The 23000-nt window shown below is 46.1% G+C and overlaps 1 protein-coding gene across 9 annotated transcripts in view; it reads right to left on the bottom strand.

The window, feature by feature from the left end:
- LRRK1 (leucine rich repeat kinase 1) overlaps positions 1 to 23000 on the bottom strand; it is a 281256-nt gene that overhangs the window by 225024 nt on the left and 33232 nt on the right. For 7 of the 9 annotated variants that reach the window (XM_078771695.1, XM_078771694.1, XM_078771701.1 and 4 more), the window contains one exon: positions 6033 to 6215. In XM_078771695.1, the coding sequence (XP_078627821.1) occupies positions 6033 to 6215 (183 nt within the window). Of the gene's footprint in view, positions 1 to 4179; positions 4326 to 6032; positions 6216 to 23000 lie in introns of those variants that run through there. The other 2 variants (XM_078771697.1, XM_078771698.1) reach the window with 2 other exon arrangements.

The following is a 23000-nucleotide window of genomic DNA, read 5'->3' on the forward strand; positions in this document are numbered from 1 at the left end:
ACTCTTGCTGTGTGTGCTCTTGCAGGGATGGAAATTGAGCCACTGTTGCTGTTTCCCAATATGACTACTGACTGTACACCGGTTGCTGTTAAATCGCGACGCTACTCACGGACTGACACGCAATTTAGTCAGGTTCACTATGACAATAAATTATATTTCGTTCAAAATCATGGTAGATTAGCAAACCTATACATTTTTGGAAAGGTTATAGCATAAGGAAACTAAAAATCAATGTTTACATTTGGAGAGATACCTGTATGGCGGCCATTTTGGATTTTCAAAATGGCCACTGTAAAATACATATTTTGTTCTATTTCTGCCTCTAATTACCCTAAAAACTTTTTAAAATATACTAAACCTATATTTTCAGGGACAAGGAATCCAATGAAAGTATCAAATTAGTGCTATGGGGAATGGTAAGATACGAATCAAAGGTTTTGAATTGCAAAATACTGTCTTTATATTCGCGATAAGTTGCATAATCAAATACATGTTATCATTTTGTACAGGCAGTTAATAACATCAAAATGTGTCACAATAATTCATATCACCAAACATACACAGGCAGTCAGCAAAATCATATATACACATGCAGTCAGTATAACTTCACATCTACACAGGCAGTCAATGACAAAATATACACAGGCAGTCAATGGCATCAAACATACACGATTACAGAATATGCCATTTAGAGTTCATCATCACTGTCCTGTGCGTCGTATCCGACAATATAGTCCGCATCGTTTTCACAGTCCGTTCCACACAAGCAAAGGTCAGTCAAATTGATTGGCAAATCGAATTGGTCGAATGGTCGATCGAATCGAATTTGATGAATCGAATCGAATCAAATCGATCTAATTGGTCGAATAGTCGAATGGTCGATCGAAGTGATTGGTCGAATGGTCGAATGGTCGAATTGGTCGAATCGAATTGGTCGATTGGTCGAATTGGTCGAATCGAATTGGTCGGAATTGGCAAATGTAAACTGATTTTCAGATTTTCCATGTAATAACATTTCCAAAAATGTATAGGTTTGCTAATCTACCATGATTTTGAACGAAAAAACATAGTGAACCTGACTAATTCATTGCTGAAGAGACTGCGCAGCTATTAAAGGAAGGTATTATAGAACCTAGTCGGTCGCCTTTGTGGGCCCAAGTTTTGGTGGTTCAAACCGAATCGCACCGCAAACGCATGGTAATCGACTATTCGCAGACGATTAATCGGTTTACCCAATTGGACGCCTACCCATTCCCGGGAATGGATTCTCTGGTACGACAGGTGGCACAGTACTCGGTATATAGCACTCTCGATCTACGTAGTGCGTATCATCAGATTCCCATCTCCGAGGCAGATCGCATCTACACCTGGTTTGAATCCGAACAGAGGTTGTACCAGTTCACCCGGCTACCTTTCGGGGTCATGAATGGGGTTCTTGCTTCCAAAGGGCCATGGATGACCTCATTGCTAAGGAGAATTTAACCGATGTCTTTGTTTATCTGGATAATCTCACGGTTTGTGGGTACGACAAAGAACATCATGATGCTAATCTGAAGCGCTTCCTTGAGGTTGCGCACAAGTATCGACTGGCTATGAATGAGGCTAAATGTCGCTATTCTGCTCGAACGATAGATCTCCTGGGGTACACCGTGACCCACGGCTCTATCGCTCCGGATAAGGAGCGTCTGCGACCCTTGCTCGACATGGCCCTGCCCCACGATCATGCTTCTTTGAAGCGCGCTCTCGGGCTGTTTGCTCATTATTCCATGTGGGTTCAAAATTTTTCCGAGAAGCTTCGTCCCCTTGTGGATTGCGATGCGTTCCCCATGAGTCACGCTGCTAAGGCCACTTTCCATGGCCTGAAATCCGACATAGCTGGCGCCGCTGTGTCGACGATTGACGAAAACAAGCTCTTCGTTTTGGAAAGCGATGCATCGGACCATGCGATAGCTGCTACACTCTCTCAAGGGGGGTGATCTGTGGCCTTCTTTTCAAGGACTCTTTCCTCCGTGGAACGGAGACATTCGTCTGTCGAAAAGGAGGCGTATGCCATCGTCGAGTCGATCAGGCATTGGCGTCCATATTTGCTCGGTCGATGTTTTCAGATCATCACGGAACAACAGAGTGTTCTGTTACAAAATCAAATATCGCCCGGGGAGGGATAACCTCATTGCCGATGCTTTATCACGGCCTGCGGTGTGTGCGAGTCTCACCTCCTGTGAGGATCTGCGCATCCTTCATGACACGTTGTGCCATCCCGGCGTGACGCGTTTAGCTCATTATGTGCGCAGTCGTAACTTGCCCTATTCCATTGAGGATATTCGTTGGCTCTGTCGCACTTGTTCCGTTTGCGCTGAACTCAAACCTCGCTTCTACAACCCTCCGATGGGTACGCTGGTTCAGGCCACTCGGCTGTGGGAGAGATTGGCCATGGACTTCAAAGGACCCCTGCCGGCTTCACCGGCTTCGAGTAGTTTGCTTTATCTACTCACGATCGTTGATGAGTTCTCCAGATTCCCTTTTGCTTTCCCGTGCGGCGATATGTCTGCTGCTACGGTTATCCGGTGTCTGCAGAACTTGTTTTCTATGTTTGGGAATCCAGCCTATGTGCACACCGATCGAGGTGCGGTGTTCTTGTCCCAGGATGCGAGAAACTTCTTGCTCCGGCATAATATCGCTTCTAGCGAAACTACTCCGTACAGGCCACAGGCGAACGGACAGGTGGAACGATTTAATGGCATCATATGGAGAGCCGTTACTCTGAGCCTTAAGTCCCATGGACTAGGACTGGACCAATGGGCTTGGTCGCACCCCGGGGCATTAAGTTCGATCAGGACTTTATTGTGCACCGCTACTAATCAAACTCCCCACGACCGTCTGTTTCGTTAATCGCGTCGTTCGGGCGGTACCCATTCTCTGTCGGGCTGGCTTGCTGTGCCCGGACCGGCCTTCCTCAAATGCGCTGTTCGCTCAAGTAAATATGACCCGCTCGTTGACAAGGTGCGTATTCTCCAAACCAATCCCGAGCACGCTCGTGTACTGTTGCCCAACGGGTGGGAGTCTACAGTCTCGGTGCGCCATCTTGTCCCATGTGGGGATATTGACGAGCTGGCTTACGGAACAGTTGATCCGACAATGGAGAATCTACCGGCTTCTCCATCGCCACACGCACCCGATCCGGATGGCTATGTGGGGCCACCGCCGTCACCCGATTTAGGCGGACATTCCGATGCAGAGGATTCCGGCCTCGGGGATGTGGTATCCGGTGTCTATCGGACACACGCCGGGAGAAAAATTTGCCGCCCCGACCGCTATGGTTGGACTGACTGACATGGACTGTTGCTAACTGATTACTCTGCTACTATGCTTTCCTGGCTTGATTTCAGCCCTAGCGGTAGTGTAGTTTTAACGGAGGGGAGAATGTAATGAAATTGTGTCTAAGTTGAACCCAGGTGCTATGCTGTCTCCGACCACTGAGGGGTTTCCATAAGAACTCGGACGGACATCGCTCCGATTCATTCCTGTGACATTTATTCTGTGTGGTAGTGCATACTCGAATAGTGCGTATTGCTAGATGTTCCAGGCTTGCTTGTACCAATTGCCAATCCATTATTACTTCTATGATTACGGTATACTGATATTATGCTTGTTGATTTCTTAAAGGTGTTGCTAGAGATAGATTCTGAATTAAACCTACTATTGGGACAATGTTGTAGATCTGATTTTTACAACAATGATCTCCTTCATTAAAAAGCTTTGTGTGTTTTGTATGTATTGTGCGTTTTGCATGTATTGTATGTGTGTATGTTGCCCCCCTCTGCCCCTCGGCCTAGTCTATTATCCCATCATCATCGTGGTATCAGCTCTTGGATGATCATCTCCTTCATTAAAAAGCTTTGTGTGTTTATATGTGTACATCTGGGGCACAACCTGAACACGCTCAAACATCAACACAATGTATCACGTGAACTATTCGTCATATTGTTGTTTCAAAAACGAGAAATTCGAGCTGTTTTATTATGATGTTTTGCTCTGATTGGTTGAAATGGTTGATGATGTCATTGCTGTCGTTATCGGAGTTTGAATTTCGTGTCATTTTATCGCTTGGTATTTGTAAAGTTCGTTAAGTAAAGATAGTGAAATGTGAACCAAGTTAATAATCATAGTAAAAACGATTACCAGGTAGAATTCGGATGTAAAAACTCATCATGTGGTCTTCGTGGAGCAAGGATCTGCCGAGGCAGGTGGACGTTAGCCCGGGCGGAGCGATGCCTTGGAGGCCGTAGACAGCCATACGATTGGCTACTACGGGGCGGGGGACATGCCTGAAATGCGAGACAAAAAAGGACGATGACGCCGGACACAAAGAACATCAACAAACTGAGAGAGAGAGAGAAAGGTGAGATTAATGTGTGGAGTTACGGCAGTGAGATCATTGGAGAATCTCTGGAAGAATGGGAGAACGTTTGGGGAGAATGCGCCACTGCGCCAGTCTATGAGCGTTTCGCCTTGCACCGGTCCATGTCCTCGGGAGTTTGTGGTATGGGGAGCTGCAAGCTACCTGCTTTCTTGGCAAGGTCAGAAAGTTCAACAACTCCTTAGTTGTGCAGAGGCACATCATGTTCTCTCAGGTACGTTTCAAAATATGTTCGGCTACATTTAGAAGTTTTGTGAATCTTTCTCGGCGACGATCCTCATCTCTCACACAATATACTTTATGTTGCCCCAAACACCGCCATTTCCTGGGGTTCCTGCGCATGTGCACCGAGGATTCTGGGATGGATTAGCTCCTTGCGAAAGTTGTGTTCATTAGCTCATTGCGAACAAAGCACGGATATGGCAGAGGGTGCAAGACTAGAAGTTAGGCAGAAGGAGACAGAGGGACCAGAGACCTGTCGGCGATGGCGAAGTGGTAGACTCATACAAAGGAAAGACTTTGCACGACGGAGAATGCCCAGTTGAAATCTGTCTTTGGAGGCCAACTTTAAAATGCGGCTTTCCCAAGAGAGACCATGGCTGAGAGTGAGACCCAAGAGTTTGAGTGACTGAACCTCCTCAAGGGAGTTGTTAAGAAAGAATATGGGAGGGTTTGGTGGTCCTTTCGGAGAGAGAGAGAGAGAGAGAGAGAGAGAGAGAGAGAGAGAGATCGAGTTTGTGGGATTTCTCAGGACTGAAAGACATGTTCCGAGTGTTTGACCACATTGTGTTTTTGTTAAGGTCTGAAGAGAGGGAAGATGCCGAGCATGTCCGTCAGAAGGATGAGGGATGTCACGGCAGAGAGTGGAGTCATCATAAAAAAGATAGAGGATTATACAGAGTCAGAGAGATCATTTGTGAAGATTAGGAATAGGAGTGGGACCAGAACACTGCCTTGGGTGACTCCAGCCTTGGCAAGGAGAGGAGATGAGAGGTTTCCATTGAGAGCCACACATTGGCTACGAAAGTCGAGGAAATCAGTAAGCCGTGTCATTTTACACCATCCTATACAACACGTTACATTAGTTCTTCATCACTGTTGTTTGTGTCCTTCAGGGCATCCTTAAAAACAGTAAGTTTCCTGTTTGTAATGACGTTTAATTTTTTGGAATGTCAGACAGGAAGACCGAGTAAATTGTCTCTCTCCTCTCGGCGCATGTGCGATCTGGACAAATTCAGAGCCAAAGTTCTGCTAAACTAGAGGTTTATTTTCTGATTCATCTTCCGATTCGTGATCAAAATATAACATTGAATTTAAATTAAGTTGTTCGTCCATCAAAAACGGACGATTGTAGACACACAGACAGACAGAAGTGAAACAATTGCTTAACCGCGCTTTACCCTTCGGTGTTCTGATGGCCTTTTATTAGTCAGGTCCCTTCCAAATGTTTGCCGGGACACGGAATTGTCCTGGAACTTTATTGCCACATCTTCCATCACTAAACATCTTTTGTTCACTTTACTAAAAGTTGACTTTATGACTCATCCTGAAATGAAATTGTATTTTCAAAAGCAAGTCGACTGCACCAGTCAAACACCATTTAGCCAAGTCTCACCTGAAGTTGCAGAAGCATACAGAGGACAGTCCTCAATATGTAACTCCTCTCTGGTATCGCTCTTTGGTTGCACAGCTGTAGGTGCATGGTACGAATCCAGCAGCATCACGGCAGTGCTCATGTGCCCCCCACGGCATGCAGATGCCAGCAGATGGTACAACACAATTTCAGAGGTACGAATGTCTGCCACAAATGCATCACTGAGATCATGTGACCACATTTATCGTCACAATGAGAAGACAATAAAAACGTTTTATCCATTTTTTGACCTTTTGTAAATGAGGATGTGAAATAACCCAAAATGTACAATTTCATCGAAAAATGTAACGATGTTTGTTGAACATAAACATGTAATCGGACAGGACAACATCATGTGAATGTTTGCATTTGAGAGTAAACATGAACATGTAGAGAAGTCCTTGGTGTCCTTGTGTTTTATACTTCTCCCGACCCCCCACCCCCTTTCCCAAGCCTCCTCCCCCCAAGCCATCTCCCTTCCACACATCTCCCTGCTCTCAAATGTTGTGTTTGTGTGCTTCCCCTTCTCTCCCCATCTCGTCTTCCGCTCCCTCTTTTTGTATATTTTGTTTGTCTGGTTGATTTGTTTGTGAAGTAAATGTTAGCTCTTTCACGAGCCTCGATTCAGTATACAAAAAAAAAAAAATGTAATCGGACAGGACAACATCATGTGACTGTTTGCATTTGAGAGTAAACATGAACATGTAATCGGACAGGACAACATCATGTGACTGTTTGCATTTGAGAGTAAACATGAACATGTAATCGGACAGGACATCATGTGACTGTGGAGAATTACACAGCTATGAAGCAACAGAGAATTACACAGGTATGAAGCAACAGAGAATTACACAGATGTGAAGCAACACAGAATTTTTTTTTTTTCTTTTTTTTTTTTTTTGTATACAAGATCGAGGCTCGTGAAAGAGCGAACATTAATCACACAGAAAGACAAACAGACACACAAAACAAATAACATCGGGAGCGGTAGACAAGATGGGGAGAGAGGGGGAAGGACACAAACACAACATTTGAGAGCAGGGACCGAGAGACATGGAGACATCGAGAGAACTGTGGGAGGGAGAGGGATTTGGGGGGGGAGGCATGGGAAGGGGGGCGGGGGTGGGAGAGGTATAAAACATATGGACACTGCCAAGACTTCCAGGAAAGAAGTTGGAATTTCAAAGAAGGTGGATCTGGGGTGAATTAGTGGGGGTAGAAAAGATCAAGGTTTTGGATGGGGGAAGATAAGAGATGGTGGTGAACAGCTGTTTTGAAGACCTGGAGGGAGGAGTGTGATTGAAGTGAGTGTGGGAGTTTGTTCCAGAGGCGGGAGAAAAGAGGAATGAAAGAGTGAAGGTGAGCAGAGAGCCGAGATTTCGGCAGTTTAACCATCAGAGGGTGGCTGGCAGATCTTGTGCGACCTGTAGGAATATTTGGGGGACAGAGCACAGAGAGAGCTGGGGGAGCAAGGCCAGAGAGGAGTCGGTAGAAGACAGAAAGACCACCTACCTGCCTGCGGTGAGTGAGTGAAAGGCCCTCAGAGATAGCTTCATCGCGGGAGATTCCAATGATTCTGAAAGCTTTGGATTCAACAGCGTGAAGCCGAGCCAGGTGTGAGGCAGGAGCACCAGCCCATAGGGGAGAACAGTATTCCATTGAACTGCGGATGAAAGCCTTGTATGTGGTGAGGAGCTCAGGTGTGCCTAGGAAGGACTTCGCACGACGGAGGATGCCCAGTCGGCGACTGGCTTTGGAGGCCAGCTTGGAAATGTGGTTTTCCCAAGAAAGATCATGGCAGATGGTGAGACCCAAAAGCTTGAGCGACAGAACTTCTTGGAGAGGATTGTTGAGAAAGTAGATGGGAGGGTTGTCCAGTCGATCTTTACGGAGAGACATAGTAAGAGTGTGAGATTTGTCAGGATTGAAAGACATGTTCCACATATTTGACCAGTCTGTGATTTTGTCCAGGTCTTCAGAGAGTGAGGAGGCTGCAGACTGCCGATCTGAGGGAAGAGGATTGGAGCGGCAGAGAGTGGAGTCATCAGCAAAGAGATACAGAGGATTTTCCAGAGAGTCGGAGAGATCATTGATAAAGACCAGAAAAAGCACAGGGCCCAGCACACTGCCTTGGGGAACTCCAGCCTGAACGGGAAGGGGAGATGAGAGAAATCCATTCAGGGCCACACGTTGACTACGACCAGAGAGGAAGTCCGCAAGCCATGCATGGAGATTTCCATGGATACCATAGGAGGAGAGTTTGGTGAGCAGAGCTGGGTGCCAGACCGTATCGAAGGCACGTGATATGTCAAGGGAGACAGCTCTGATTTCCTGTTTGGCATTGAGGACCTCCATCCATTGTTGAGACAGCAGAAGCAGCATGTCCAGAGTAGAGTGACCTGGTCTGAAACCAAATTGATGATCAGAGATCAAGCCATTGGAGAAGAGGAAAGATTTCATATCCGAAGCAATGATGGATTCCATGACTTTGCTGATAATTGGGAGCAGGCTGATTGGTCTGTAGTTGCAAGGATCTGTTTTTGCACCTTTTTTGTGTAAAGCGGTAATGTTTGCTGATTTCCAGGATGCTGGCAGATGACCTTGAGCAAAAGATAGGGTGAAAAGAACAGCGAGAGGGTGAGATAGAGCGGCAGAGCAGGATTTTAGGACCCGTGGGCTGATGCCATCTGGTCCAGTTGCAGAATCAGAGTCGAGGTTTGACAAAAACTCCTCCACCTTGTCAGGAGAGAAGGTCACAGAGTCCAGGAGCAGTTTGGTTCGACTGGGAAAGGTGGGAACAGAGAGAGATGGGTTTGGGACTAAGGATTTTGAGGCAAACACAGAGTTGAGGCATTCGGCTTTGTCACGTGCGATGTCAACTGTGTGGCCATTTGAGGAAAGCGAGGGGATGGAGGGGGAACAAACACCAGAAACTGATTTGACCAGACGCCACCAGGATTTGGAGGAAGGAGACAGGTTTGAGAGTTCATTCTTGAGTGAGGAGAGATAGTGCTTCCTGGCACTCCTGAGGGTAGACACACACTTGTTCCGAGCTTGGTGGAAGGAACTGAGATTTCATTCAGTTGGATTAGTCTTCCAAGAGGCAAAGGCAAGTTGTTTCAGGGCAACTGCCTCACCACAAGATTCAGTGTACCATGGACGGGAGGAAGGGTAAGACAACTGAAGGCGAGATGGGATGAATCTGTGCATGAGAGAGATCAGTTTGCTTTGGAAGAATTCCCAGGAAGAATTGATGTCAGAGGCAGTGGAGATGGGAGACCAATCCAGACGATTGATGGCTGCTTGAAGACCGTCCCAGTCGGCCTGAGTGAAATGCCAGACTCGTCGACGCTGAGGAGGCTCTCTGAGAATGGCCAGAGAGATGTCCACTTTGACAAGCACATGATCAGAAGAACCGATTGGAGCAGAAGAAGAGCAGCAGACATTAGCAGGGAAGTTAGTCATAACCAAGTCGAGAAGAGAAGATACTCCATTGGCTGAGATCCGGGTCGGGAAATTGACAGATTGTGTCAATCCCAGTGAGTCACAGAAGTCCTTTGCTGAGGTGCCATGACTGGTGAGAGAGGAACCCACACCCAACCAGGTGGCATGATGACAATTGAAGTCACCACATATGAGGAAGAGAAAGTTGGGATGAGTGGATAGAAGTTGGTCCATGTTGTCAGACAGTGAAATGTAGATGGAGTCATCACTGTTTGGGGGACGGTACAGAACACATATGAACAAAAGGTGGGAGCGGAGAGGAAGCCGTAGCCAGAATTACACAGGTATGAAGCAATACAGAATTACACAGATATGAAGCAACACAGAATTACACAGATATGAAGCAACACAGAATTACACAGATATGAAGCAACACAGAATTACACAGGTATGAAGCAATACAGAATTACACAGATATGAAGGAATACAGAATTACACAGGTATGAAGCAATACAGAATTACACAGATATGAAGCAATACAGAATTACACAGATATGAAGCAACACAGAATTACACAGGTATGAAGCAATACAGAATTACACCGGTATGAAGCAATACAGAATTACACAGGTATGAAGCAATAGAGAATTACACAGATATGAAGCAACACAGAATTACACAGGTATGAAGCAATACAGAATTACACAGGTATGAAGCAATACAGAATTACACAGATATGAAGCAATAGAGAATTACACAGATATATGAAGCAATAGAGAATTACACAGATATGAAGCAATAGAGAATTACACAGATATGAAGCAATAGAGAATTACACAGATTATGAAGCAATACAGAATTACACAGATATGAAGCAACACAGAATTACACATGTATAAAGCAATACAGAATTACACAGATATGAAGCAATACAGAATTACACAGATATTAAGCAATAGAGAATTACACAGGTATGAAGCAATACAGAATTACACAGATATGAAGCAATAGAGAATGACACAGATATGAAGCAATAGAGAATGCCACAGATATGAAGCAATAGAGAATTACACAGGTATGAAGCAATACAGAATTACACAGATATGAAGCAATACAGAAATACACAGATATGAAGCAACACAGAATTACACAGGTATGAAGCAATACAGAATTACACAGATATGAAGCAATACATAATTACACAGATATGAAGCAATACAAAATTACACAGGTATGAAGCAACACAGAATTACACAGATATGAAGCAATAGAGAATTACACAGATATGAAGCAACACAGAATTACACAGGTATGAAGCAAGACAGAATTACACAGGTATGAAGCAATACAGAATTACACAGGTCTGAAGCAATACAAAATTACACAGATTTGAAGCAATACAGAATTACACAGGTATGAAGCAATACAGAATTACACATATATGAAGCAACACAGATATGAAGCAATAGAGAATTACACAGATATGACGCAATAGAGAATTACACGGATATTAAGCAACAGAGAATGACACAGATATGAAGCAATAGAGAATTACACAGATATGAAGCAACACAGAATTACACAGATATGAAGCAATACAGAATTACACAGATATGAAGCAACACAGAATTACACAGATATGAAGCAATACAGAATTACACAGATATGAAGCAATACAGAATAACACGGATATGAAGCAACACAGAATTACACAGGTATGAAGCAATACAGAATTACACAGATATGAAGCAACACATAATTACACAGGTATGAAGCAACACAGAATTACACAGTTATGAAGCAACACCGAATTACACAGGCATGAAGCAATATAGAAGAACACAGGTATGAAGCAACACAGAATTACACAGATATGAAGCAACACAGAATTACACAGGTATGAAGCAACACAGAATTACACAGTTATGAAGCAACACCGAATTACACAGGCATGAAGCAATATAGAATAACACAGGTATGAAGCAACACAGAATTACACAGATATGAAGCAACACAGAATTACACAGGCATGAAGCAATACAGAATTACACAGGTATGAAGCAACACAGAATTACACAGATATGAAGCAACACAGAATTACACAGATATGAAGCAACACAGAATTACACAGGCATGAAGCAATACAGAATTACACAGGTATGAAGCAATACAGAATTACACAGGTATGAAGCAACACAGAATTACACAGATATGAAGCAACACAGAATTACACAGATATGAAGCAACACAGAATTACACAGATATGAAGCAACACAGAATTACACCGGTATGAAGCAATACAGAATTACACAGGTATGAAGCAACACAGAATTACACAGATATGAAGCAACACAGAATTACACAGATATGAAGCAATACAGAATTACACAGGTATGAAGCAATACAGAATTACACAGGTATGAAGCAACACAGAATTACACAGATATGAAGCAACACAGAATTACACAGATATGAAGCAACACAGAATTACACAGGTATGAAGCAATACAGAATTACACAGGTATGAAGCAACACAGAATTACACAGATATGAAGCAACACAGAATTACACAGATATGAAGCAACACAGAATTACACCGGTATGAAGCAACACAGAATTACACAGATATGAAGCAACACAGAATTACACAGATATGAAGCAACACAGAATTACACAGGCATGAAGCAATACAGAATTACACAGGTATGAAGCAACACAGAATTACACAGATATGAAGCAACACAGAATTACACAGATATGAAGCAACACCGAATTACACAGATATGAAGCAACACAGAATTACACAGATATGAAGCAACACAGAATTACACAGGTATGAAGCAATACAGAATTACACAGATATGAAGCAATACAGAATTACACAGGTATGAAGCAATACAGAATTACACAGGTATGAAGCAATACAGAATTACACAGATATGAAGCAATACAGAATTACACAGATATGAAGCAACACAGAATTACACAGATATGAAGCAACACAGAATTACACAGGTATGAAGGAATACAGAATTACACAGGTATGAAGCAATACTGAATTACACAGATATGAAGCAACACAGAATTACACAGATATGAAGCAACACAGAATTACACAGGTATGAAGCAACACAGAATTACACAGATATGAAGCAACACAGAATTACACAGATATGAAGCAATAGATAATTACACAGATATGAAGCAATACAGAATTACACAGATATGAAGCAATATAGAATAACACAGGTATGAAGCAACACAGAATTACACAGATATGAAGCAACACAGAATTACACAGGTATGAAGCAACACAGAATTACACAGTTATGAAGCAACACCGAATTACACAGGCATGAAGCAATATAGAATAACACAGGTATGAAGCAACACAGAATTACACAGATATGAAGCAACACAGAATTACACAGGCATGAAGCAATACAGAATTACACAGGTATGAAGCAACACAGAATTACACAGATATGAAGCAACACAGAATTACACAGATATGAAGCAACACAGAATTACACAGGCATGAAGCAATACAGAATTACACAGGTATGAAGCAATACAGAATTACACAGGTATGAAGCAACACAGAATTACACAGATATGAAGCAACACAGAATTACACCGGTATGAAGCAATACAGAATTACACAGGTATGAAGCAACACAGAATTACACAGATATGAAGCAACACAGAATTACACAGATATGAAGCAATACAGAATTACACAGGTATGAAGCAATACAGAATTACACAGGTATGAAGCAACACAGAATTACACAGATATGAAGCAACACAGAATTACACAGATATGAAGCAACACAGAATTACACAGGTATGAAGCAATACAGAATTACACAGGTATGAAGCAACACAGAATTACACAGATATGAAGCAACACAGAATTACACCGGTATGAAGCAACACAGAATTACACAGATATGAAGCAACACAGAATTACACAGATATGAAGCAACACAGAATTACACAGGCATGAAGCAATACAGAATTACACAGGTATGAAGCAACACAGAATTACACAGATATGAAGCAACACAGAATTACACAGATATGAAGCAACACAGAATTACACAGATATGAAGCAACACCGAATTACACAGATATGAAGCAACACAGAATTACACAGATATGAAGCAACACAGAATTACACAGGTATGAAGCAATACAGAATTACAAAGATATGAAGCAATACAGAATTACACAGGTATGAAGCAATACAGAATTACACAGATATGAAGCAATACAGAATTACACAGATATGAAGCAACACAGAATTACACAGATATGAAGCAACACAGAATTACACAGGTATGAAGGAATACAGAATTACACAGGTATGAAGCAATACTGAATTACACAGATATGAAGCAACACAGAATTACACAGATATGAAGCAACACAGAATTACACAGGTATGAAGCAACACAGAATTACACAGATATGAAGCAATACAGAATTACACAGATATGAAGCAACACAGAATTACACAGATATGAAGCAATAGATAATTACACAGATATGAAGCAATACAGAATTACACAGATATGAAGCAATGGAGAATTACACAGATATGAAACAATACAGAATTACACAGATATGAAGCAATACAGAATTACACAGATATGAAGCAATACAGAATTACATAGCAGCAACACAGAATTACACAGATATGAAGCAATACAGAATTACACAGATATGAAGCAATACAGAATTACACAGATATGAAGCAACAGAGAATTACACAGATATGAGGCAACAGAGAATTACACAGATATGAAGCAAGAGAGAATTACACAGATATGAAGCAACACAGAATTACACAGATATGAAGCAATACAGAATTACACAGATATGAAGCAACACAGAATTACACAGATATGAAGCAATACAGAATTACACAGATATGAAGCAATAGAGAATTACACAGATATGAAGCAACACAGCATTACACAGGTATGAAGCAATACAGAATTAGACAGATATGAAGCAACACAGAATTACACAGATATGAAGCAACACAGAATTACACAGGTATGAAGCAACACAGAATTACACAGATATGAAGCAACACAGAATTACACAGGCATGAAGCAATACAGAATTACACAGATATGAAGCAACACAGAATTACACAGATATGAAGCAACACAGAATTACACAGATATGAAGCAACACAGAATTACACAGATATGAAGCAACACAGAATTACACAGATATTAAGCAACACAGAATTACACAGATATGAAGCAACACAGAATTACACAGGCATGAAGCAATACAGAATTACACAGGTATGATGCAACACAGAATTACACAGATATGAAGCTACACAGATATGAAGCAATACAGAATTACACAGGTATGATGCAACACAGAATTACACAGATATGAAGCAACACAGAATTACACAGATATGAAGCAACACAGAATTACACAGGCATGAAGCAATACAGAATTACACAGGCATGAAGCAATACAGAATTACACAGATATGAAGCAACACAGAATTACACAGGTATGAAGGAATACAAATTTACACAGGTATGAAGCAATACAGAATTACACAGATATGAAGCAACACAGAATTACACAGATATGAAGCAATACATAATTACACAGATATGAAGCAATACACAATTACACAGGTATGAAGCAATACAGAATTACACAGATATGAAGCAACACAGAATTACACAGGTATGAAGCAATACAGAATTGCACAGGTATGAAGCAATACAGAATTACACAGATATGAAGCAAAACAGAATTACACAGGTATGAAGCAATACATAATTACACAGATATGAAGCAATGGAGAATTACACAGGTATGAAGCAATGGAGAATTACACAGATATGAAGCAATACAGAATTACACAGATATGAAGCAATACAGAATTACACAGATATGAAGCAATGTAGAATTACACAGTTATGAAGCAATACAGAATTACACAGTTATGAAGCAACACAGAATTACACAGATATGAAGCAAAACAGGATTTTTTTTTTTTTTTTTTTTTGTTGGATACAAGATCGAGGCTCGTGAAAGAGCTAACATTAATCACACAAAAAGACAAACCGACACACAAAACACAAAAAACAAGGGGAGCGGCAGACAAGATGGGGAGAGAGGGGGAAGGACACAAACACAACATTTGAGAGCAGGGACATCGGGAGGACTTGGGGGGAGGTGGGAGAGGAATAAAACATATGAACACTGCAAGGACTCTGGGGTGAATTACCGGGGGTAGAAAAGATCAAGGTTTTCGATGGGGGAAGATAAGAGATGGTGGTGAACAGCTGTTTTAAAGACCTGGAGGGAGGAGTGGGATTGAAGGGAGTGGGGGAGTTTGTTCCAGAGGCGGGAGAAAAGGGGAATGAAAGAGTGAAGGTGAGCAGAGAGCCTAGACTTTGGCAGTTTAACCATAAGAGGGTTGCAGGCAGATCTTGTGCGACCTGAAGGAATATTGGGGGGACAGAGCACAGAGAGAGCTGGGGGAGCAAGGCCGGAGAGGAGTCGGTAGAAGACAGAAAGACCACCAACCTGCCTGCGGTGAGTGAGTGAAAGGCCCTCGGAGTTGACTACATCGCAGGAGATTCCAATGATTCTGAAAGCTTTGGCCTCAACAGCGTGAAGCCGAACAAGGTGTGAGGCAGGAGCACCAGCCCAGAGGGGGGAACAGTATTCCATTGAGCTGCGGATGAAAGCCTTGTATGTGGTGAGGAGCTCAGATGTGCCGAGGAGCTCAGATGTGCCAAGGAAGGACTTCACACGATGGAGGATGCCCAGTCGGCGACTGGCTTTGGAGGCCAGCTTGGAAATGTGGTTTTCCCAAGAAAGATCATGGCAGATAGTGAGACCCAAAAGCTTGAGCGACAGAACTTCTTGGAGAGGATTGTTGAGAAAGTAGATGGGAGGGTTGTCCAGTCGGTCTTTTTGGAGAGACATCTTTTGAGTGTGAGATTTGTCAGGATTGAAAGACATGTTCCACTTGTTTGACCAGTCTGTGATTTTGTCCAGGTCTGCAGAGAGTGAGGAGGCTGCAGACTGCCGATCTGAGGGATGAGGAATGGAGCGGCAGATAGTGGAGTCATCAGCAAAGAGATAGAGAGGATTTTCCAGAGAGTCGGAGAGGTCATTGATGAAGACCAGAAATAGCACAGGGCCCAGAACACTACCTTGGGGAACTCCAGCCAGAACAGGAAGGGAAGATGAGAGAAATCCATTCAGGGCCACACGTTGCCTACGACCAGAGAGGAAATCCGCAAGCCATGAGTGGACATTTCCCTGAATACCATAGGAGGTGAGTTTGGTGAGCAGAGCTGGGTGCCAGACCGTATCGAAGGCACATGATATGTCAAGTGAGACAGCTCTGATTTCCTGTTTGGCATTGAGGACCTCCATCCATTGTTGACACAGCAGAAGCAACATGTCCAGAGTAGAATGACCTGGTCTGAATCCAAATTGATGATCAGAGATCAAGCCATTGGAGAAGAGGAAGGATTTGATATCTGAAGCAATGATGGATTCGATGACTTTGCTGATAATTGGGAGCAGGCTGATTGGTCTGTAGTTGCAAGGATCTGTTTTTGCACCTTTTTTGTGTAAAGCGGTAATGTTTGCTGATTTCCAAGATGCTGGCAGATGACCTTGAGCAAAAGAGGGGGTGAAAAGAACAGAGAGAGGGTGAGATAGAGCGGCAGAGCAGGATTTTAGGACCCAAGGGCTGATGCCATCTGGTCCAGTTGCAGAATCAGAGTCGAGGTTTGATAAAAACTTCTCCACCTTGTCAGGAGAGAAGGACACAGAGTCCAGGAGCAGTTGGGTTCGACTGGGAAAGGTGGGAACAGAGAGAGATGGGTTTGGGACACAAGATTTTGAGGCAAACACAGAGTTGAGGCATTCGGCTTTGTCACGTGTGGTGTCAACTGTGTAGCCATTTGAGGTAAGGGAGGGGATGGAGGGGGAACAAACACCAGAAACGGATTTGACCAGACGCCACCAGGATTTGGAGGAAGGAGACAGGTTTGAGAGTTCAATCTTGAGTGTGGAGAGATAGTGCTTCCTGGCACTCCTGAGGGTAGAAACACACTTGTTTCGAGCTTGGTGGAAGGAACTGAGATTGCCTTCAGTTGGATTTGCCTTCCAAGACGCAAAGGCAAGTTGTTTCAGGGCAACTGCCTCACCACAAGATTCAGTGTACCATGGACGGGAGGAAGGGTAAGACAACTGAAGACGAGATGGGATAAATCTGTGCATGAGAGAGAGCAGTTTGCTTTGGAAGAATTCCCAGGAAGAATTGATGTCAGAGGCATTAGAGATGGGAGACCAGTCCAGTTGATTGATGGCTGCTTGCAGACCGTGCCAGTCAGCCTGAGTGAAATGCCAGACTCGTTGGCGCTGAGGAGGCTCTCTGAGAATGGCCAGTGAGATGTCCACTTTAACAAGCACATGATCAGAAGAACCGATTGGAGCAGAAGAAGAGCAGCAGACATTTGCAGGGAAGTTAGTCATAACCAAGTCCAGAAGAGAAGATACTCCATTGACTGAGATCCGGGTCGGGAAATTGACAGATTGTGTCAGTCCCAATGAGTCGCAGAAGTCCTTTGCTGAGGTGCCATGGCTGGTGAGAGATGAACCCACACCCAGCCAGCTGGCATGATGACAGTTGAAGTCGCCACATATGAGGAAGAGAGAGTTTGGATGAGTTGATAGAAGTTGGTCCATGTTGTCCGACAGAGAAATGTAAATGGAGTCATCACTGTTTGGAGGACGGTACAGAACACATATGAACAAAAGGTGGGAGCGGAGAGGAAGCCGTAACCAGAGGTACTCCTGTGGGTGGGGTGGAGAGAGGGCAGTGCAGGGAGAGTGAGGAAGAGAGTTTTTGATAAAGATAGCCACCCCACCACCAGGACGAGGATCAGGTCTATCATACCGGAGGAGGGAGTAACCAGGAAGAGATATTAAGGAATCAGAGACATCTTGAAGGAGGAAAGTTTCTGTTAAGCAGATCAAGTCTGGATTTTCAGAAGCAACCTGAATGGAGAGATCAATCAGGTTTGATTACAGGTTTACATTGCATTACAGGATCAATCAGGTTTACACAGATATGAAGCAATAGAGAATTACACAGATATGAAGCAACACAGAATTACACAGGTATGAAGCAACACAGAATTACACAGATATGAAGCAATACAGAATTAGACAGGTATGAAGCAATAGAGAATTACACAGATATGAAGCAATAGAGAATTAGACAGGTATGAAGCAATACAGAATTAGACAGGTATGAAGCAATAGAGAATTACACAGATATGAAGCAATAGAGAATTACACAGATATGAAGCAATACAGAATTAGACAGGTATGAAGCAATAGAGAATTACACAGATATGAAGCAATAGAGAATTACACAGGTTTGAAGCAATGCAGAATTATACAGATAATAAGCAATGCAGAATTACACAGGTATGAAGCAATAGAGAATTACACAGGTATGAAGCAATAATATGCCCTCAGGTGTAGTCAACCAACACAAAATAATATGCCCTCAGACCCCCCCTCCCCAACGAGTGATGCTTCTACAGAAGTCTAGGTGTAGCTATTGCCCCCCCCCCCCTCTCCCCAACGAGTGGTGCTTCTACAGAAGTCTAGGTGTGGCTAGAGACCCCCCCCCCCCCAACGAGTGGTGCTTCTATAGAAGTCTAGGTGTGCTATCGCCCCCCCCCCCCACCCCCAACGAGTGGTGCTTCTGCAGAAGTCTAGGTGTGGCCTATCCCCCCCCCCCTCCCCAACGAGTGATGCTTCTACAGAAGTCTAGGTGTGGCTATAGCCCCCCCTCCCCAACGAGTAGTGCTTCTACAGAAGTCTAGGTGTGGCTATAGCCCCCCCTCCCCAACGAGTGGTGCTTCTACAGAAGTCTAGGTGTGGCTAGAGACCCCCCCCCCCCCCCCAACGAGTGGTGCTTCTATAGAAGTCTAGGTGTGGCTATCGCCCCCCCCCCCCCCACCCCCAACGAGTGGTGCTTCTGCAGAAGTCTAGGTGTGGCCATATCCCCCCCCCCCTCCCCAACGAGTGATGCTTCTACAGAAGTCTAGGTGTGGCTATAGCCCCCCCCCCCTCCCCAACGAGTGGTGCTTCTACAGAAGTCCAAGTGTGGCTATAGCCCCCCCCCCCCTCCCCAACGAGTGGTGCTTCTACAGAAGTCCAAGTGTGGCTATAGCCACCCCCCCCCCTCCCCAACGAGTGGTGCTTCTGCAGAAGTCCAAGTGTGGCTACAGCCCTCCCCCTCCCCAACGAGTGGTGCTTCTACAGAAGTCTAGGTGTGGCTAGAGCCCCCCCCCCCCCCCAACGAGTGGTGCTTCTACAGAAGTCTAGGTGTGGCTATAGCCCCCCCTCCCCTCCTCCCCCCAACGAGTGGTGCTTCTACAGAAGTCTGAGTGTGGCTACAGCCCCTCCCCATCCCCAATGAGTGGTGCTTCTACAGAAGTCGAGGTGTGGCTAGAGCCCCCCCCCCCCCTCCAACGAGTGGTGCTTATACAGAAGTCTAGGTGTGGCTAGAGCCCCCCCCCCCCCCAACGAGTGGTGCTTCTACAGAAGTCTGAGTGTGGCTACAGCCCCTCCCCCTCCCCAACGAGTGGTGCTTCTACAGAAGTCTAGGTGTGGCTATAGCCCCCCCCCCCCCCCAACGAGTGGTGCTTCTGCAGAAGTCTAGGTGTGGCTATAGCCCCCCCTCCCCTCCTCCCCCCAACGAGTGGTGCCTCTACAGAAGTCTCGGTGTGGCTATAGCCCCCCCCCCTCCAACGAGTGGTGCTTCTACAGAAGTCTAGGTGTGGCTAGAGCCCCCCCCCCCAACGAGTGGTGCTTCTACAGAAGTCTCGGTGTGGCTATAACCCTCCCCCCCCCCCCCCCCAACGAGTGGTGCTTCTACAGAAGTCTAGGTGTGGCTATAAGCCCCCCCTCCCCTCCTCCCCCCAACGAGTGGTGCCTCTACAGAAGTCTCGGTGTGGCTAGAGCCCCCCCCCCCCCTCCAACGAGTGGTGCTTATACAGAAGTCTAGGTGTGGCTAGAGCCCCCCCCCCCCCCAACGAGTGGTGCTTCTACAGAAGTCTAGGTGTGGCTATAGCCCCCCCTCCCCTCCTCCCCCCAACGAGTGGTGCTTCTACAGAAGTCTGAGTGTGGCTACAGCCCCTCCCCATCCCCAACGAGTGGTGCTTCTACAGAAGTCTAGGTGTGGCTAGAGCCCCCCCCCCCCCAACGAGTGGTGCTTCTACAGAAGTCTCGGTGTGGCTATAGCCCCCCCTCCCCTCCTCCCCCCAACGAGTGGTGCTTCTACAGAAGTCTGAGTGTGGCTACAGCCCCTCCCCCTCCCCAACGAGTGGTGCTTCTACAGAAGTCTAGGTGTGGCTATAGCCCCCCCCCCCCCCAACGAGTGGTGCTTCTGCAGAAGTCTAGGTGTGGTTATAGTCCCCCCCCCCCCCCCAACGAGTGGTGCTCCTACAGAAGTCTCGGTGTGGCTATAGCCCCCCCTCCCCTCCTCCCCCCAACGAGTGGTGCTTCTACAGAAGTCTGGGTGTGGCTACAGCCCCTCCCCCTCCCCAACGAGTGGTGCTTCTACAGAAGTCTAGGTGTGGCTATAGCCCCCCCCCCCCCCCCAACGAGTGGTGCTTCTGCAGAAGTCTAGGTGTGGTTATAGTCCCCCCCCCCCCCAACGAGTGGTGCTCCTACAGAAGTCTCGGTGTGGCTATAACCCTCCCCCCCCCCCCCCCAACGAGTGGTGCTTCTACAGAAGTCTAGGTGTGGCTATAGCCCCCCTCCCCTCCTCCCCCCAACGAGTGGTGCCTCTACAGAAGTCTCGGTGTGGCTATAGCCCCCCCCCCTCCAACGAGTGGTGCTTCTACAGAAGTCTAGGTGTGGCTATAGCCCCCCCTCCCCTCCTCCCCCCAACGAGTGGTGCTTCTGCAGAAGTCTAGGTGTGGCTATAGCCCCCCCCCCCCTTCCCCCAACGAGTGGTGCTTCTACAGAAGTCTCGGTGTGGCTATAGCCCCCAACGAGTGGTGCTCCTACAGAAGTCTCGGTGTGGCTATAACCCTCCCCCCCCCCCCCCCCCAACGAGTTGGTGCTTCTACAGAAGTCTAGGTGTGGCTATAGCCCCCTCTCCCCTCCTCCCCCCAACGAGTGGTGCATCTGTAGAAGTCTAGGTGTGGCTATAGCCGCCTCTCCCCTCCTCCCCCCAACGAGTGGTGCTTCTAAAGAAGTATAGGTGTGGCTATAGCCCCTCCCCCCAACGAGTGGTGCTTCCACAGAAGTCTAGATGTGGCTATAGCCCCCCCCCCCCCCCCCCAACGAGTGGTGCTCCTACAGAAGTCTCGGTGTGGCTATAACCCTCCCCCCCCCCCCCCCAACGAGTGGTGCGTCTGTAGAAGTCTAGGTGTGCCTATAGCCCCCCCCCCCCCACAAGTGGTGTGTTTACAGAAGTCTAAGTGTGGCTCTAGCCCCCCCCCCAACGAGTGGTGCTTCTAAAGAGTATAGGTGTGGCTATAGCCCCCCCCCCCCCCCAACGAGTGGTGCTTCTGCAGAAGTCTAGGTGTGGCTATAGCCCCTCCCCCCAACGAGTGGTGCTTCTACAGAAGTCTCGGTGTGGCTATAGCCCCCCCTCCCCTCCTCCCCCAACGAGTGGTGCTTCTACAGAAATCTGAGTGTGGCTACAGCCCCTCCCCCTCCCCAACGAGTGGTGCTTCTACAGAAGTCTAGGTGTGGCTATAACCCTCCCCCCCCCCCAACGAGTGGTGCTTCTACAGAAGTCTAGGTGTGGCGATAGCCCCCTCTCCCCTCCTCCCCCCAATGAGTGGTGCTTCTACAGAAGTCTAGGTGTGGCTATAGCCCCCTCTCCCCTCCTCCCCCCAACGAGTGGTGCATCTGTAGAAGTCTAGGTGTGGCTATAGCCCCCTCTCCCCTCCTCCCCCCAACGAGTGGTGCGTCTGTAGAAGTCTCGGTGTGGCTATAGCCCCCCCTTCCCTCCTCCCCCAACGAGTGGTGCTTCTACAGAAGTCTGAGTGTGGCTACAGCCCCTCCCCCTCCCCAACGAGTGGTGCTTCTACAGAAGTCTAGGTGTGGCTATAGCCCCCCCCCCCCCCCAACGAGTGGTGCTCCTACAGAAGTCTAGGTGTGGCTATAGCCCCCCCCCCCCCCAACGAGTGGTGCTCCTACAGAAGTCTCGTGTGGCTATAACCCTCCCCCCCCCCCCCCCCCCAACGAGTGGTGCTTCTACAGAAGTCTAGGTGTGGCTATAGCCCCCTCTCCCCTCCTCCCCCCAACGAGTGGTGCGTCTGTAGAAGTCTAGGTGTGGCTATAGCCCCCTCTCCCCTCCTCCCCCCAACGAGTGGTGCGTCTGTAGAAGTCTAGGTGTGGCTATAGCCCCCTCTCCCCTCCTCCCCCCAACGAGTGGTGCGTCTGTAGAAGTCT

This window comes from Myxine glutinosa, chromosome 2, assembly GCF_964187855.1.
Source record: "Myxine glutinosa chromosome 2, kmMyxGlut1.1, whole genome shotgun sequence".
Taxonomy (NCBI): domain Eukaryota; kingdom Metazoa; phylum Chordata; class Myxini; order Myxiniformes; family Myxinidae; genus Myxine; species Myxine glutinosa.